This window comes from Pipistrellus kuhlii, unplaced genomic scaffold, assembly GCF_014108245.1.
Source record: "Pipistrellus kuhlii isolate mPipKuh1 unplaced genomic scaffold, mPipKuh1.p scaffold_m20_p_2, whole genome shotgun sequence".
NCBI classification, from domain to species: Eukaryota; Metazoa; Chordata; class Mammalia; order Chiroptera; family Vespertilionidae; genus Pipistrellus; species Pipistrellus kuhlii.
Genome location: NW_023425515.1, coordinates 170,176,644 through 170,195,220, shown reverse-complemented (window position 1 = coordinate 170,195,220; position 18,577 = coordinate 170,176,644). Strand labels below are relative to the sequence as shown.

The following is an 18,577-nucleotide window of genomic DNA, read 5'->3' as shown; positions in this document are numbered from 1 at the left end:
ACAGCTTTTAAAGCTATAGAACCTCTCTATCAGAATAGATTGTATTAGCTAACTAAAACATATACACTGAGTGGCCAGATTATTATGATCTCTGAATGCATAATTATCTGGCCACTCAGTGTATATCCTATATAATAAAAGGCTAATATGCAAATTGTCCCTTCAACCAGTGTTTAATCAGCAGGCAGGCCGGCCAGCCAAGAGCCCATGTCCCTTCCCCCTGGCCAGGCTGGCCAGACCCCACCTATACACAAATTCATGCACCGGGCCTCAAATAAATACACACACACACACACACACACATACATACACACATACACACACACACACACACACACACACACACAGTGAGTGGCCAGATTATTATGCATTCAGAGATCATCATAATCTGGCTACTCAGTGTATATATTTACCAACAGAGAGGAAGTAAATATATACTCAGTGTGTATATTTACCAGCAGAGAGGAAGTAAATATATACTCAGTGTATATATTTACCAGCAAAGAGGAAGTAATCTGTTCCTCCTTATAGAAATATACATGATACATTCTTATAAACTATTCAGAAAAGTGATTCATAATTCAAACTCTTTATTCATTTACTAATTCAGGAATCATTTATTATGCCAAGCAATAAAATGGGTATGGGGAAAGATTACCAAGATTAACATTACCCATAGACTAATAATTATATTCTAGAAGAGTTCAAGTTCAATGGGGAAGTAATTATAATACAATACAATATAATACAATATGAAAAAAACAGCACAGAAAGCAGGATCCACCATACAATATGAAAAGTATCACAAAGTGCTAAAGGAGTGTCAAAGTTGTTCATTACATGGGAAAATTTACAAAAAAATTTCTAATGGATGTGTTATCTGGTTGCTGAAAATAAAGACAATAAAGATTATTTATTGAGAGGAATTGAGAGGAGTAGGAAAATTTATGCCTGATAATTATATATATAGCTAATATTTAAAGTGTCCCAGTTAGAAGTTCCACTGGTAGTTTCATCACTCACCAGGGGGCAGTGCGGAGCGGAATGAAGGAAGGCCGCAGCCAGCAGCCAGAAGGCCCCAATCGGCCCTGATCACCAGCCCTACCCATGCATGAATTTTGTGCACTAGGCCTCTAGTCTAACATAAAAGGGAAGGAATAACTAGGTGGTTAGTAAACACAGCAACCAGATAGGGAAGGGTTTAGACATATGGACTGATAAAAAAAATTACCCTAATGGTTCATATTGAATAAATTTGATTTATAAATGATGTGATAATTTAGCTGAAATGCCTTATTTTATAACTAGACAAATGAGGGCCCTGCTATACAATTTCTTAGCAGGGGATATAACCTGTTCAGAAATTATATAATAGAAACTTGAACTCATGTTTCTGCTAGAACATGCAGCTTTCTAAACAGAACAGATAGAGGAGGGTTTCTTGTCCCAGAAAAAAATGAATAGAACAATTTCATCAATTTCTCTACTATACATTAATTTGATGTTAATAAGACTATTTGGCAATGAACTACCATGAATTATAGAGGTTCCAAGTTCAGTGTTTTGCTCTGTGTGTGTGTTATATGCAGTGACTGTGATAGGCCTGGTGAAAACGCCCCCTTCAGGATTTAGGTTTTGTAACAAAAATTAATTTTCTCATTGTGCCTACCTTGGTTTGTTTACCATGTAAAGGAATAAAGTGAGTGCAATTGCATTACTAGTCCCAAATTAGGTTCATGAAGTCATCACTACCAGAATAAAAATTCAGTGTTTAAAATAACTAAGTCCTAGCCAGATGTAATAGGGTAAGAAAAAGATATAAAAGGCATATAGATTGAAGACAAACTGTTCTATTTGAAAATGGCATGGTTGACATATAGGAAATCTCAAAGAATATACAAAAAACTCCTAAACTAATAAATGAATTTGACAAATTCACAGGATAAAAGCCCAATGCACAAAATCAACAGTATTCTTATATACCAGAAACAAACATGTAGAAACTAAAAGCTAAAATACAATACCACTTACAATCAGGAAAAAAAAAAAGGGGGGGGGGGATTTCAGCTCACTTTCCTTCCCTGCCCCCCGCCATATAACCTCTCTTAATTTTTAGCTCCACTTGAAATAAATTACCAAGGCTAAGATACTAAGATTGGTATAATCTGACAAAACATATTCAAAATATGCATGCTGAAAATTACAAAATGCTGATTAAATAAGACAAAGAAGATCTAAATAAATGGGAGAGTCACACTGTTTAGTGAGTTAGAAGACTAAAATAGTAAAAATACCAATTCTCCCCCAAACTTATCTATAGGTCTAATGCAACTCCTATAAAAATCCCAGCAAAAAAAATTTGTTGACATAAACAAACTTACTTTGAGGATAGTCCTATAGATTAATGAAACAATATAGAACCTAGAAATAGGTGATTACAAATATGCACAATCTTTTTTTGACAAAAGTATAAAAGCAAATCAATAGAAAAAGGACAGAACTTTCAATAAACTGCAATGGACATTCATAAGCAAGATCAATCAATCAAGCAATCCAACCTACACCTCACAAAAATTAACTCTACATAAATCAGATTTAAATGTAAAATTAAAAACTATAAAAAGTTTCTAAGAAAACGTTAGAGAGAGAGAATCCAAGATGGAAGGGGTTAGTATGTAGAAGTTATACTTACCTCCTCCCAAATCGGAAATACAGCTAAATTATAGAACAATCAACCTGAAGTCTAGCTGAAGAGAAGTTTTATAAGGTCATAGAGAAGAAGCCACGTGGAGACTAGTAGAAAGAGCAAAAGAAGAAAAGGCCTTATGTGGTAGATGTCTTGTGGGGCTCAGGATGGCTAGCCCCACACACATGTACAGCAGTTGAGAATCCAGAGGGAATATCTCAACTGCAGGGGTCCACCCCCTGAGGAGCAAGGGGTTTCAACCCCAAGCTGGGCTGCCAGCCCTGGGAAGAGGAGCCCACAAACACCTGGCTGTGAAGATCAGTGGGTTTCCGACAGCCACGGTGAGACAAGAGTCTGCAAGAAACCCAGATGCCCTTTTATAGGACCAGTGCACAAAATCACATTCACAGGCACTCACCCTGGCCTCCTGTGGAGGAACAGTAGCTCAGAGCAGACTAGAGTCATACGGGGAGAGGTTGGTTTGTACAGCCTTTGGGAGAGGGTTAGAGGAACAGCTGCCAATGAACCTGTGCTGAGTCCTTTTCACACACCACCCAAAGACAGTATCTTTCCTTAGTCTGGCACTCCCTCCAAAGAGCATCAGCCTGGGGAGATGTACTAGCTTTACCTTCCCAACTCCATGGGGGCCCATGCTGCCAAACTTGCACCCTGCAGAGAAATCAGCTAGCTGCAGCAGCCAGCCTGGGCTCACTGCCTACTCTTTCTTGGAAAGCTCTTAAGGAGATCAGGACAAACTCAGGGAGTGTTAGAGATACAGAGGGAGAGACTGAGTGGAGTGGCTCTAGAGCAAGGTCCATTCCCTGCCCCCCACACACCTTAACTGGCGCCACTGGTACTGTGCAGAACCCTCCCTCCACGCAACCAAATCTTAATCTGTTTTAGCCTGATGAACTCTACTGGTCTCACCCTGATGACTCATTGAGATCCCACCCCATTGCAAAGGTCCACAGACCCCAGGAAAAAGGGGGTAGCTAACTTCAGTGTACCCTGAGACTTTTGCTGAGTGACTTCAGACCTAGCACTGGTGCCAAGTTTGAATCTATATCAATCTGGTGAACACCATCCCTCTACCTGGTGACTCACTAAGAACCTGCTTCATGTAACTCATATAACGCCAGAGGCTCTTTCAGTGGCTGAGCTAATAGGCAGCTGCAGGTGGAGACAAATCTTGGAGTGCCTTGAGCCTTTTGCTGACCTGCCCCAGGCTCAATACTGGTGGGAGCCGGGCTTGGTGAGTAACGTGGACCCTCCCATGCACACTCAGGTTCAGCAGAGGCAGCCACAAACTGTGGATCACTTTATGGCTCCAACTAGGTAGCCCAGGGCTGGTTACAGACAGCACCTTACACTGATCTGCACCATAATCCCTTCCAAGAGGCCCCAGAACCAACAAGTGGATTCAGACCACATTAGGGCACTATCTAATTAGCTCCACAAAAAGCACACACCCAAAGGGAGATCTTAGCAGGCACCAGACCTTGCTGGGGTAAATTCCACTGCATAGGGTCGGCCCCAACACAGTAGCTCCTACACTGTGGTCAAGGTCAATCTTCATAGTCAACCAGCCCAAGGGTCAACGCCAACAAATGAATGGGCCAACAACAATCAAGACTCAACTACAACAGAAGGGTTCACATAACCCACACAAGGGACATTCCTAGAGCACCTAGCTCAGGTGATCAGGGAGATTACACCACTGAGCCCCACAACTCATCTACTACATAAGGCCATTATACCAAGACTGCAAGGCACAACAGACCTACCTAATACACAGAAACAAACACTGAGAAGCAGCCAAAATATCATTCCCCCAAATAAAAGAACAGGAGAAATCTCCAAGGAAAAAAACAAAAGAACTAAATAAAATGGAAGTAAGCAAGCCCAGATGTAGAATTCAAAAGAATGATTATAAGAATACTCAAGGAACTTAGAGGAAGAATGGATGAACTCAGTGAGAACTTAAAAGGATAGTAAGCATAAAAAAGGACAGAACCATAAAAAAGTCAGAAATAAAAAATATAATATCTGAAATTAAAAAGTACACTAAAAGAAATTAACAGCAGATTAGATGAAGCAGAGGATCAAGTCAGAGATTTAGAAGACAAGATAGCAGTAAACATTCAAGCAACAAAAAAAAAAAGAATTTAAAAAAATGAAGATAGCTTAGACCTTGGGGACAATATAAACTATAACAACATCTGACTCATAGAGATACCAGAAAGAGAAGAAAGCATGGGATTAAAAATCTATTTGAAGAAATGGTAACTGAAAACTTCCCTAACTTGGTGAAGGAAAAAAAAGACACAGGTCCAAGAAGCACAGAGAGTCCTAAAGAGGCACACACCAAGACATATCACAATTAAAATGGAAATGGTTAAAGACAAAGAATCTTAAAAGCAGCAACAGGGAGAACAATTTTGCAAGAAACAAACCTTGCTACCACGAAACCACTTGAAAACAGAATTATTACATAAAAAGTTTACAAATAACTATTTGCTCTCTACCTTATTTTCTAAAAGAACTTTAACTTATAATTGATATATACGAATTTTTAATTAAGGAATAGTAAATGCTATATTTACATGTATTTTATTAAGCCAGAAAACTGTGGAATGATAGAATTTCTGAATTACAAAAATTGGTTTCTGGGATGAAGACAATCTCAAAATAGATTTATGAAAAAAATTAGCAATGATTTGACCAAAATTGCAATATGATTTAACATAAAATAATTCATAGTCAAAACTATATATGTAAGCTGAATATTTTAAAAAGTTGTAAGATATATAGGATATCATCCGCTTGCCCCCCCAAGATCATCCCCTGTACCTCAAACTGCAGGATCATTATGAACTACAGCCACAGGTTGCCCTGCCCTCTTCTGTCCAGATGGGGTCAACCAGTAAGTAGCACCAGCAGGAGATCACAGAAAGAAAAGAGGGTAAGGGAGTGTCAGGGACAATTTATTCTCTTGGGTTGATCCCTGCTGGGTCATGTTAGGCTGGCTGCATCCCACTGCTACAAGTCATATCAATTGTCAGGCTGTCCTCTACACACAGCCACCTCTCTCTCCAAGTTCCAGCATTACTTCCTGCCCTCATCCTTTCTCCAACGCTAGGTAATAGCAACAGTTTACTATTAAGCAGAAGGTACTATGTGTATATTGTCATTTCACTATACTCTGTTCATATCCCTTTATTATAAGACTAGAGAAGATTAATGAAATTCATGCATGGGTACAGTCCCTAGGCCTGGCCTATGATCAGGGCCATCTTCCCCAGCTGCCTGCAGCCAGCCCTGCCTCCCACTGCCACACTCACGCCACCACCACCACCCCCCCGCCCGTGCCTCCCCTTCCCCGTTTGCCATCCGTTGATAGGTGCCTGAATCCTGGGGGAAGGGATAAAGAGGTCGGCTGTTCCTACCGGCTCCACCCCCACTGCAAGTGGCCATGAGGTGATCAGAGCCTGCCAGCCAGGGAAAGGGACCAAGTTGTCAGTGCACCTCATAGTGACTGCAGTTGGGGTCAATTTGCATATCACCCTTTTATTATATAAGATCATAATTTGTGTGTTCTGTTTCCTTCCAGGAACCTGACCAATATGTGGACTAAATTTAAATGTATTTTCACTTTTATTTGCATATTCTACAGAATAGAAATTCCTTTCAACTTGCAGAGAAATTTTTATGAAATAAGAATTATGTAACTTGCCAGGACCGGTTTGGCTCAATGGATAGAGCGTCGGCTTGAGGACTGAAGGGACCCGGGTTCGATTCCGGTCAAGAGCATGTACCTTGGTTGCGGGCATATCCCCGGTAGGGGGTGTGCAAGATGCAGCTGATCGATGACTCTCTCTCATCGATATTTCTAACTCTCTCTCTCTCTCCCTTTCTCTCTGTATAAAAATCAATAAAATATATATATATATTTTTTAAAGAATTTTGTAACTTATATACTAATATTCATAGCCCATGAACAAGGACAATTGGGTAGTGAAGATCTGGTTGGGTGGGTAGGAACTTGGAGGAGGGGGAAAGGAGTGAAAATGGAAGAGATCTGTAACACTATCAACAATAAAAAATGTAGCCGAAGCCAGTATGGCTCAGTGATAGAACGTCGGTCTGTGGACTGAAAGGTCCCAGGTTCGATTCCGATCAAGGGCATGTACCTTGGTTACAGGCATATCCCCAGTAGGGGGTGTGCAAGAGGCAGCTGGTCGGTGTTTCTCTCTCATCGACGTTTCTAGCTCTCTATCTCTCTCCCTTTCTCTCTGTTAAAAATCAATAAAATATATTTTAAAAAGACAGGACCAAGTAAACCTCTCCCTACATATAATCTCAATAAAAATCTTCAATATCTGAATAGTTGAGAAAATTATCAATAAATCCAACCAAAAACTGCAATTCAAATAACCCAACCTGCCAAAGACTTTTCTTTCCACTTATGTACAACTCTTAAAATAGACTTCAAAGTCAGACCTACCTGCCCTAGCTGGTTTAGCTCAGTGGATAGAGTGTCAGCCTACAGACTGAAGGGGCCTGATTTTGATTGCGGTCAAGGGCAAATACCTTGATTGCAGGATTCGTGTAGGAGGCAACGAATTGATGCGTTTCTCTCACATCAATATTTCTCTCTGTCTCCCCTTCCCCCCTCCACCCCCCGCCACTTCCACTCTCTCTAAAAATCAATGGAAAAATATCTTCGCATGAGGATTAAAAAAAGAAAATCAGACCTGCCTGGTTTTCAATTCCTGCTCTAACATTCACTTACAGCAAAGTGTTTAACTTTGCTTTGTTCACTATTGTATTCCAGGCATCTAGTACAATGGTGATATATAGAACGTACTTCATAAATATTTGAGATGAACGAAAAAAATGAACAAATTCCTGTGAGCCTGAAATTTCCTCACCTGTGTAAAGATAATTACATCTACCTCAAAAAGTTCTTGAGAAAATAAGAAATATATGTATGCAAAAGAACTTAGATGTAGTGTCTAGTAAATATTAATTTTCTACCCCAACTCAAATATCTCTAATAATTTGACTGTTTCATGACAGAATATACCAAAATCAATACTTTTCAATCTTTCCTCAATATTGTTAAATAAACCTATGCATAGCAATACATGACATTAAAGGTTCAATTAAAAGACTTTCTGTACAAAATTTATAAAACAGAACAAAACCTAGTTATAAATTTTAACTAGTGATTTAATAATACCATTTTTACACATATAAAATTGTGCAAAGCTTGCATAAATTATGTCATGTATTCTAACTCTAAATAAATTCAATAAGATGTCTTTCTTTTTTTCTTTTTTTATATATATATTTTATTGATTTTGTACAGAGAGGAAGGGAGAGAGATATAGAGATAGAAACACAGATGAGAGAGAGTCATCGATCAGCTGCCTCTTGCACACCCGCCACTGGGGATATGCCCGCAACCAAGGTACATGCCCTTTACCGGAATCGAACCCGGGTCCCTTCAGTCCCCAAGCCGAGGCTCTATCCATTGAGCCAAACCAGTCTCGGCAATAAGATGTCTTTCAATAGTCTCAGTAAACTGACTTATCTTTTAAAAAATAATTTTAAGTGCCTTTTTAAAATACCAAAGCCACTATTTTTTAAGGCAGTACATCTTAGATTCTTTACAAATTGTCACAGAAGATATAATTAAAATGTTTAACAATCTAAAATCCAGCTCCAATTTGTTCAGACAAAATAATTAGTCTATTCTTTTGCTTCTCTCTTAAGAATTTTCTTGAGAATAAGCAACTAAGCTGCTAACAGTCTGTTCAATCTCATGAAACTCTCCCAACTTTTTTAAAGTCTCTTATAAAATATTACTCTCCTACCTCTAAAATGACACTAGGTGGCATGTTCCTCTTATAAAAAAAGAAAATAGTACGATTCTCAAGTTAATAGGCAGTGAGTGCACTTAACCTAAACTCCTAAAATCCTTACTAAGTTGAATACTTCACTATCTTATACTATTTGCCCTTTCACATAGAAATTGTTCATGTTTCCCTATATTCCTTTTCATTCTCTGCATTTTCTTCCATGATGGCTTATTTCATAGCTTCCAAATCCCTATCTATAGTTCTAAAACTGACCTCCTTTACTTCAGATGTCTGTTTCTAAGACTATCTAACAAATGGATAACAACATGCAAAATAATTAATTTGGACACCCCCGCTACTTATACAAAAGTTCATTTTAAATGGATCAGTGAAGTAAATATATGAACTAAAGCCATAAAACTCATAATATATAGCATAAGGGTAAATCTTCCTAGCCTGTTATCTGGCAATGAATTCTTAGATATGAGACCAAAAGCACAAGCAACAAAAGGAAAAAATAAATAAATTTGACTTCAAAATGTTATGTATCAAAGGACAGTATAATGAAAGTGAAAAGATATACAGAATAAAAAATAATTGTAAATCATATGTCTGGTAAGGGTTTCGTATTAAGAATAAATAACTCTTACAACTCAACAACAAAAGGACAAACATAATTATTTGTTTTACTTTAAATTTTTTTGTTTTTGAATTATAGTTGACATACAATATTATAATAGTTTCAGGTGTACAACTTACTATGTGATCATCCCAATAAATCTCATAATGATCTAACACCATAGTTATTACAATATTGACTATATTCTCTATACTGTACTTTGCTTTTGTAACTATGACTAGATTGTAACTACCAATTTGTACTTCTTAATCCCTTCCCCTCTTCACTCATCCCTGCCAACACTCCTCCCATCTGGCAACTGTCAAAATATTTTCTTTTTCTTTAATATGTTTCTATTAATTTCAGAGAGAAGGGAGAGGGAGAAAGATAAAAACATCGATGAGAAAGAATCATCAATCAGCTGTCGCTTGCATGCCCCCTACTTGAATCAAGCCCACGATCCAGGCATGTGCCCTGACCAGGAATTGAACCATGACCTCCTGGTTCATGGGTCGACACTCAACCACTGACCCACACTGGCCAGGCCAAAATATTTTCTGTATCCGTGAATCTGTTTCTGGTTTGCTTGTCAGTTTATTTTGTTGATTCAAGTGTTGATAGATATGTACTTATTGCCATTTTATTGTTAGTATTTTTTCTTTTTCCTTCTTCTTAATATTTCGTGTAATACTGATTTGGTGGTAATGTACTCCTTTAGCTTTTTCTTATATAGGAAGCTCATGTCCTTCAATTCTAAATGATAATTTTATTGGGTGATCTTGATTGTAGGTCCTTGATTTTCATCACTGAATATTTCTTGCCAATCCCTTCTGAACTGCAAAGTTTCTGTTCAGAAATCAGTTAACAGTTTTATGGGAGCTCCCTTCTAGATAACAAACTGCTTTTCTCTTGATGCTTTTAAGATTCTTTGTCTTTAGCTTTTGCCATTTTTTAAAAAATATACTTTATTGATTTTTTACAGAGAGGAAATGAGAGATAGTTAGAAACATTGATGAGAGAGAAACATAGATCAGCTGCCTCCTGCACACCCCGCACTAGGGATGTGCCAGCAACCAAGGTACATGCCCTTGACCGGAATCAAACCTGGGACCCTTCAATCCGCAGGCTGACTCTCTATCCACTGAGCCATACCGGTTCGGCAGCTTTTGCCATTTTAATTATTATGTGTCTTGGTATGGGCCTCTTTGGGTTCATCTTGCTTGGGACTCTGTGCTTCCTGAACTTGTATACCTATTTCCTTCACTAGGTTAAGGAAGTTTTCTATCATTACTTTTTCAAATAGATTTACAATTTCTTGCTTTCTCTCTTCTCTTTCCAGCACCCCTATGATGCAAATATTGGCATGCTTAAAGTCCCAGGGCACCTTATACTATCCTCATTATTTTTTTGTTGTTGTTCTGATTGGATATTTTCCACTTCCTTATCTTCCAAATATCTAATTTGATCCTTTGCTTTATCTACTTCAATGTATTCTTCATTTCTGACTAGTTCTTTCTTATTTTTTAACTAGAGGCCCAGTGCCCAAAATTCATGCACAGGATGGGGGGGGGGGGTGTCCCTCAGCCCAGCCTGCACCCTCTCCAATCTAGAATCCCTCATGGATGTCTGACTGAGCCTAAATTGGCAGTTAGATATCCCTCTTACAATCCAGGGCTGGCTCCTAAACGGTTGCCTGCTTGCATGCCTGCCTGATTGCCCCTAACCAACGCTGCCTAGCCTAACCACCTCTGCCTGCTGCCTGATCACCCCTAACTGCTCCACTGCCTGCCTGATTACCCCTAATTGCCTCTGTCTCGGCCTCCACCACCATGGCTTTGTCCGGAATGACATTTGGAAGGTCGTTTGGTCTAATTATCATATTATGCTTTTATTAGTATAGATTCTGTTTTATGTTTCCTATCTCTTGTTGAAGTTCTCACTAAATTCATCTACTCTTTCCCAAAGTCCATTGAGCATACTTATAACCAGTGTCTTGAACTTTGCATCTAGAAGATTGTCTCCATTTTATTTAGTTTTTTTCCAGAGTTTTGTTCAGTTCTTTTTTTCTGGAGTTTTGTTCTCTTCTTTTATTTGAGAAATGTTTGTCTCCTCATTCTGGCAGCCTCCTGTGTTTGTTTCTATATATTAGGTAGAGCTGCTATGTCTCCCATGCCTGGTAGAGTGGCCCAATATATTAAGTATCCTGTAGGTCCAGTGGCATGGCCTCCCAGTTCACCCGAGCTGAGCACTCCGAGTGTGTGTGCATGTCCCTTACCCCTGATGTGTAGGCTATGTATAACCTTCGTTGTAGTTGACCCTTGATTGCTGTTGGCACATCAATGGGAGGAATTTACCCCCCAGGCTAATGGGCTGTGAGGACTGACTGCAACCATTGTGGAGGGGCCCAGTCCAAGGAGCAGGACTTACTTCAGTGGGGCTCTAGTTCCCACTGAGTTTGCCGCTTGAGTGTGTTGTGTTGGAGGTGGTTGGGGATGCTTCTATGTAGTATGTCCACCTGATGCACTGATTCTGGCCCTCCTGGAGCTGCAGACCAGTTTCAGCCACTGCCTATATTCTACCTGAGACCACCTGGCATGAGCTGCAAAGGGATCTGCACATAACTGCTATTTGTGCTAGGCTAGGAGGTGCCCAAGAGAGGCCAAGCTACAAACTAAGGCCAGCTGCAGTTAGTGCTGGGCCCGGGGTCACTTAGAGAAACATATGAGGTACACTGAAGCCATATGCTGCTTACTAGAGGAATTTTAGGTAAGTGTGAAGCATAGGCCAAGGCAGGTTGTTCATATGGAAAAGCCGCTTGAAACAGCTTGGGTGAGTCCAAAAGTGGAATTGGGTGGGGGCTCTGAGAATCATCAGAGTGGGACAAACCATGATAGCCAGGCTAATGGAGAGTCGGATATGGCTCCTGTCTGCTGGCTTTTGGGGGAGGTCTCAGAAAAGGAACAGTGGCCTCTGACAGTACTTCTGTCTGTGAGAAAGCTGCCCCTCCAGCTCTTGACCTGATGCCAGACAATTCAGTTCCTCCCATATGTCCCTGTGCCTCTGAACTACTGCCCCAGCACTGGAGCTCAGAGGGAGTGAGCCCAAGTAAAGTCCATGAACAAGCCCTTTAAGAACACGTGGGACTCCAGGAACCCTCAGCAACCACCCCTGCTAGTCTCTCCAACCAAAAGTTATGGAGACTTCTCTTCCTGGCACTTGAAACCTGGGCTGGGACCCCTCTCTTCATACTGAATTTTTCATAACTCTCAGTACATAATTAATATCAGTGACAGTATAAGAGAAAAGTCAGAATATATTCAGTTAAATTCCATTATTTTTCTATTCTTCACTTTGAGAAATTAAACTACTCAAATCCTAAAAAGGAAAGAATAGTTGTGGCAACGACAAATGACAATCAACGATTTATTCATAAAGCGAGGGACCCGCTTTACTAACACTTACCAAACCAGCAGTAAGAGAAGGTGCAGACTGTCCAAGGGACTGATTTCTCATTCGAACCAGATTTGATGCTTCTCCTGAAGACTGCCAAGTTGCCTGTCCCACACTGCTATGCACACTGCTGGACAAGGGGAGCAGCTGCTTACCTTCAAATAAAAGGTTTAGAAAATATACCAGTAATTATTTTAATTAATTAATGAAAAATATAACGATATCAACTGGATAAAAGTGTATTGATCCAAAACAAAGTCAAGTTCCTCCATATCCATTTCAGAATCTATAGCCCTTTAAAAATTCTGTCTTGGTGGTGGTGAGAATTCCAAATGGAATACTAACTATTTAAAATTCTCTGTAATATCTACCACCATGCCACCTCTTACCCCTCACTCTGAGACCTGACCTAGCAGGCTAGGAGTTTTCCATTCTTTTCCATACTGTTTAGTTTTTCACCAACTCAATGCAACATGTCAGTCTTCTAGTTTAGCCCTTAGGTTTCCAGAAGACAAACACTGAATCTACACTGCTCTTTCAAGACTCCATGAGTTCAGCCAGGACTGACTACCTTAATCCCATTGAAAGACTACAAAAAAGTCACTTAGCCGAAACCGGTTTAGCTCCGTGGTAGAGCATCGGTCTGCGGACTGAAAGGTCCCAGGTTCGATTCCAGTCAAGGGCATGTACATTGGTTACGGGCACATCCCCAGTAGGGGGTGTGCAAGAGGCAGCTAGTTGATGTTTCTCTCTCATCGACGTTTTTAGCTCTCTATCCCTCTCTCCTCCTCTCTGTAAAAAATCAATAAAATATGTTAAAAAAAGAAAGAAAAAGAAAGTCACTTAATAAAAACTGAGTATCTAGAACTGCAACGATTTTCTAATTGAGATACAAGTCTCATTTCAATCCTCTCCTCCACACTGTTCTTCACATTGCTGGTAGTGATCTAACCAAAACAAATGTGGTCTTGTCATTCCCTTTCTTAAAAATGTCTAAAGACTGCTGACTGTTTAAAGAATTAAGCCAATCTTTTAAAAATACTAAAAGGATCCTCCATAAATTGATTATCTTTCTGGCCTTATCTCCTTCAGGTGTTCCATTCCCATTCCCTCACTAACCTTCAATTTATGCCCTGCACTTTCAACTGGCCTTATCTTGATCACCCAATTCACTTGGAAATACTTCTCTTCCTGGCAAAATTCTATTCGTAATGGAAATAAACACTAGAATAAAGATATAAGCAAAAGAAGGTTTTGTTTTGTTTTTTCTACTACATACTCTTTTATTGCAAACAAAACTGACAAGTTATTTAGAGAGCAATTTAGCAAAACTTATAAAAATGTTGATTTGAATATGTTTGGACCCAGCATTCCACTTGTAGAAATGTAGTATAAAGAAAATACATATATATACACCAGGATGTTCATCTTAGTGATTCTCACCAAAATAATAATAGAAATGTGTTCATTACAAGTTAAAGAAATTATAATATTTCCACATACTAAAATACTAAACCCACTAAAAATAATGAGCAGCTCAACATTTAATTAAGAGAAAAATGCTTGATAGTTCCTGTTTAGTGAAAAATACAATAAGTATGTAGCATATGATGCCATTTTTAAAAATAAAAGTTTGTATATATTTTAAATAAAATAATTTTAAATATTTTAAATAATTGTTTGTATATATTTTAAATGTATGTTGAAATACATTGAGTGGCCAGATTATTATGATCTCTGAACACATAATAATCTGGCCACTCAGTGTATATCCTGTATAATAAAAGGCTAATATGCAAATTGTCCCCTTGACCAGGAGTTCAACTGGCAGGCAGGCCGGCCAAGCGCCCATCTCCCCTCCCCCTGGCCAAACTGGCCAGACCCCACCCCTGCATGAATTCATGCACTGGGCCTCTAACACACACACACACACACACACACACACACACACACACACACACTGAGTGGCCAGATTATTATGCTTTCAGAGATCATAATAATTTAGCCACTCGGTGTATAATGTAATATATGTAAGTGGGTTTGAAGGGAGGGAAACAGAAGAAAGTAATGATTAAGGACTTTTTCCTTTTTCCTATAGCCTCTGCCTCAAAGAGTGATTTAAAAGGAGGCTCAGTGCCTAGTAATTCACACAAAGGTAAACAATCTGGATATTTATGCAAATATTCTGTAGAACATGCAGCAATATAGACTATTGATAACAGCCCAACAAGGTACATGCTGTTATTTGCCTAAGGTGATGCAATTAATGGGTCCAGGAACTATTGTGGTGTTCAATGAATCAGTCTTCAAAGCTAGTGGCTGGGTTAGGGCTTTGATGTATGGTGCCCCCAAGTCTTTCCAAATAATTCTCATAACTATCTACTTGTCTTCTTCAGTCATCAACCTCATTCAGACCAACATCATTCAGGGACTAGCAAAATGTATGTCTTTTTACTTCTAGTGTCTTTACACCTATCACAAATGCCAAATACCTTATTTCAGGCCATCAGCATCTGAGCCACTCTTTTTGCAGTTCAAGGAGGATTCTTTTTGCTCTTTATATGCACAGAAGATATACAGACATACTCTTTAGACTTTAAAAGGAGTCTCCATCTACTTCATTCTTCCTCTCATACATACCATCCTTGAGCCATATACCGAGGACTGTCAGGTTTTTTTAAATGTTCCTCTGGAGGGCATGTACAAGTCACACGTCCCAATACCTAGTATTGCCTTATAATGGGGTTTTTCACATCCTATTAAAACTCTTTAATGCCCTACTAAACTATAGGTTCAATAAGGATCAAAATAAGAATTTCAAGTCATTTAAAAATTCCTCGAAGAAAGATGGTATCTGCAGTGTGGGAGAGGGACTCAGCACAGGGATCCTGGCAGCTATCCCTTCAGCTCTCTACCCAGAGCCACAAAAACCAGTCTCTCCTCCCACAACTCTAGTCCACTTTGTCTTCCCTCTGCCGGTACCCAGGTTCCTGAAAGCAGAAATGACCCAAGACTACCATTAGGCTATATAATTATGTCAGATGATCCTAATCTATGTACCAGAAAATCCTGAGGTCAAAGAGTTTTTCTTACTTATTGAAAAAATATTGCTGCCAAAACCAGTTTGGCTCAGTGGATAGAGCGTGAGCCTGCAGACTGAAAGGTCCCAGGTTCGATTCCGGTCAAGGACATGTACCTTGGTTGCGGGCACATTCCCAGTAGGGAGTGTGCAAGAGGCAGCTAATCAATGATTCTCTCACATCGATGTTTCTAACTCTCTATTCCTCTCTCTTCCTCTCTGTAAAAAAATCAATAAAATAAAAAATAAAAGAAATAAAAAAGAAATATTGCTGATGGAGAAAGCTCAAATCTTCAGGAACATGATCAAGATAGTAAATAAAACAGCAGCAGAGACAGTGACAGAGAAAGCAGTGAGGAGCTAAGTAAAGAAAGCTCTGATGAATGTGAAGTTGGGGTGATAAAAAGTACTACTATGGTTTACTCTTCATATATTTTCATTATTGTGTAACAGAAATATAAAGAAAGCTGCAAATTACAATGAATAAATAAATGTTCCTTAAGAACTTAATTTTTTAGAGGATGGTAGTGAAATTGGGTTCCCTTTTTAATATCACATATATACTGCCATATGCCTCCTAAATTACGGATAAAAACGTTAGTAGAGATACAGTATAAACAAACAATTATATAATAATAGAACAGAGAAGTAATTCCTAGATTATTTAAGAATATATTGAAAATATTTACAATTAATCTAAAAAAATTACATAACAATGCTAAAATGGCACTTGCTAAAATCTCTGAGAGTCAGGATTCCTAACCTGATAAAAAGTATCTTACTTCAAAAGCCTGTGTGATTTTTTTTTAAATATATTTTATTGTGGGGTGGTTTTTTTTGGGTTTTTTTTTACAGAGAGGAAGAAAGGGATAGAGAGCTAGAAACATCGATGGGAGAGAATCATCGACCAGCTGCTTCTTGCACACCCTCCACTGGAGATGTGCCCGCAACCAAGGTACATGCCCTTGACCAGAATCGAACCCGGACCTTTCAGTCCACAGGCCGATGCTCTATCCATTGAGCCAAACCAGTTTTGGCAAGCCTGTGTGATTTTTAATATGGAAACCCTAGAAGTGTCCTTATTGAAGAAAAAAAGGAAAGTTTTCTTCAAAGGCAAATAGGCAAGAGAAGAAAATAAATGCATAAATGGTTGAGAGGGGCTTTTTCCATAAAGCCCTCCACACACACAAAAATAATAATGGTGATCTACTCAAAATTTCCAAAAGCCCAGAGAAGAGCCTGCCCGCCTTCTGTCTGCAAATGTTGCCAAGTTCTGCAGATGATCTGCCTACTCCTCATCTATATATTCCAAAGGAAAGCTAGCTTAACTTACCTATTCACAAAGGCTAGCTAGTATCATATCTTTATCTCTCTTCAAAATAAGGGCCTGCTGGGGAAGATACCTACTGCAGAAGATACCCATTTGGACATACAGGGCTTGAAGTGTACCAAGAATTGACAAAAATTTGAGAAAAACAACCAACATAAAACAGCAACCAATTAATGTGTTTCTCTCACATCAATATTTCTCTCTGTCTTTCCCTCTCTTCCACTCTCTCTGAAAATCAGTGGAAAAATATCCTCAGGTGAGGATTTAAAAGAAAAAGAGTGATTCATAAACAAAACAAAACCTTTTAAAAAAGTTTTAATACAAAAATCAAAAATCTACTTACAGAGAATTAGAAGATAAACACATCTTTAAAAGAAGAACATAATGCCTAGCCAGCATGGCTCAATGGCTGAGCATTGACCTATGAGAACCAGAAAGTCACAGTTGAATTCCCACCCAGTCAGAGCATATGCTCGGGTTGCAGACTCGATCCCCAGTGTGGGGCATTGCAGGAGACAGTCGATCACTGATTCTCTTTCATGATCTCTCTCTCTCTCCCTTCCTCTCTGAAATTAATAAATATATTTAAAAAGAGAGAACAATTAAAAAAGAGAGAGACTAATGCTACAAAAAATTTAAATAAGCAGCAGCTCTTTATGATCAAATACATGTCTGACAAAATTAAAATGTCAATAGAGGAATGAGAAGATAAAGCCACGAAAACAGCCCTAAAAAAGGGACAAAAATAAAAAGATGTTGAAAACTGTTTACTTTTTTTTTTAAATATATTTTATTGATTTTTCACAGAGAGGACTAGAGAGGGATAGAGAGTTAGAAACATCGATGAGAGTGAATCATCGATCAGCTGCCTCTTGCACACCCCCACTGGGGATGTGCCCGCAACCAAGGTATATGCCCTTGCCCGGAATCGAACCCAGGACCTTTCAGTCTGCAGGCAGACGCTCTATCCATTGAGCCAAACCGGTCCCGGCTGAAAACTGTTTACTCTTAAGCCAAGAAGTATGGCAGGATTAAATTTACTTCTTTACTAATCTAATAATTTAGCAGGAATGACATGGATTCTCTTTTTATCACACTCTATTGATTGCTTAAAATTATGCCACATTTTAATTGCTTCCTATTTGGTACATGACTTCCTTGTGTAATTTTTTTCCCCTTGTATTTTTTAACTTTTCAGTGGAAAAGGTGAGAAGACATTATGGGCATTAAATGGGTTTTCAAAATGGGGGAGAAAAGAAAGTCAAGCCCTGACCAGTTTGGCTCAGTGGATAGAGCATCAGCCTGCAGACTGAAGGGTCCCAGGTTCGATTCCAGTCAAGGGCATGTACCTTGGTTGCAGGCACATCGATGTTTCTAACTCTCTCTCCCTCTCCTTTCCTCAATAAAATATATTTAAAAGAAAATCAAAAGAAGCAAAGGATGTGAAGTCCATAGAAGTAAGTAGAGAGCAACAATCAGATTAAAAGGAAATAATCAGTGACAGTGGTCAATCAAAAAATATTAGCAGGTTCAGGAGGTTAGTGGTCAG

The 18,577-nt window shown here is 39.0% G+C and overlaps 1 protein-coding gene across 8 annotated transcripts in view; it reads right to left on the bottom strand.

Moving 5' to 3' along the window:
* Window positions 1–18,577, bottom strand: part of MAST2 (microtubule associated serine/threonine kinase 2) — a 153,191-nt gene that overhangs the window by 112,490 nt on the left and 22,124 nt on the right. For all 8 annotated transcript variants that reach the window (XM_036444123.2, XM_036444126.2, XM_036444127.2 and 5 more), the window contains exon 3: window positions 12,632–12,774. In XM_036444123.2, coding sequence (XP_036300016.1) covers window positions 12,632–12,774 — 143 coding nt within the window. The remainder of the gene's footprint in view (window positions 1–12,631; window positions 12,775–18,577) is intronic.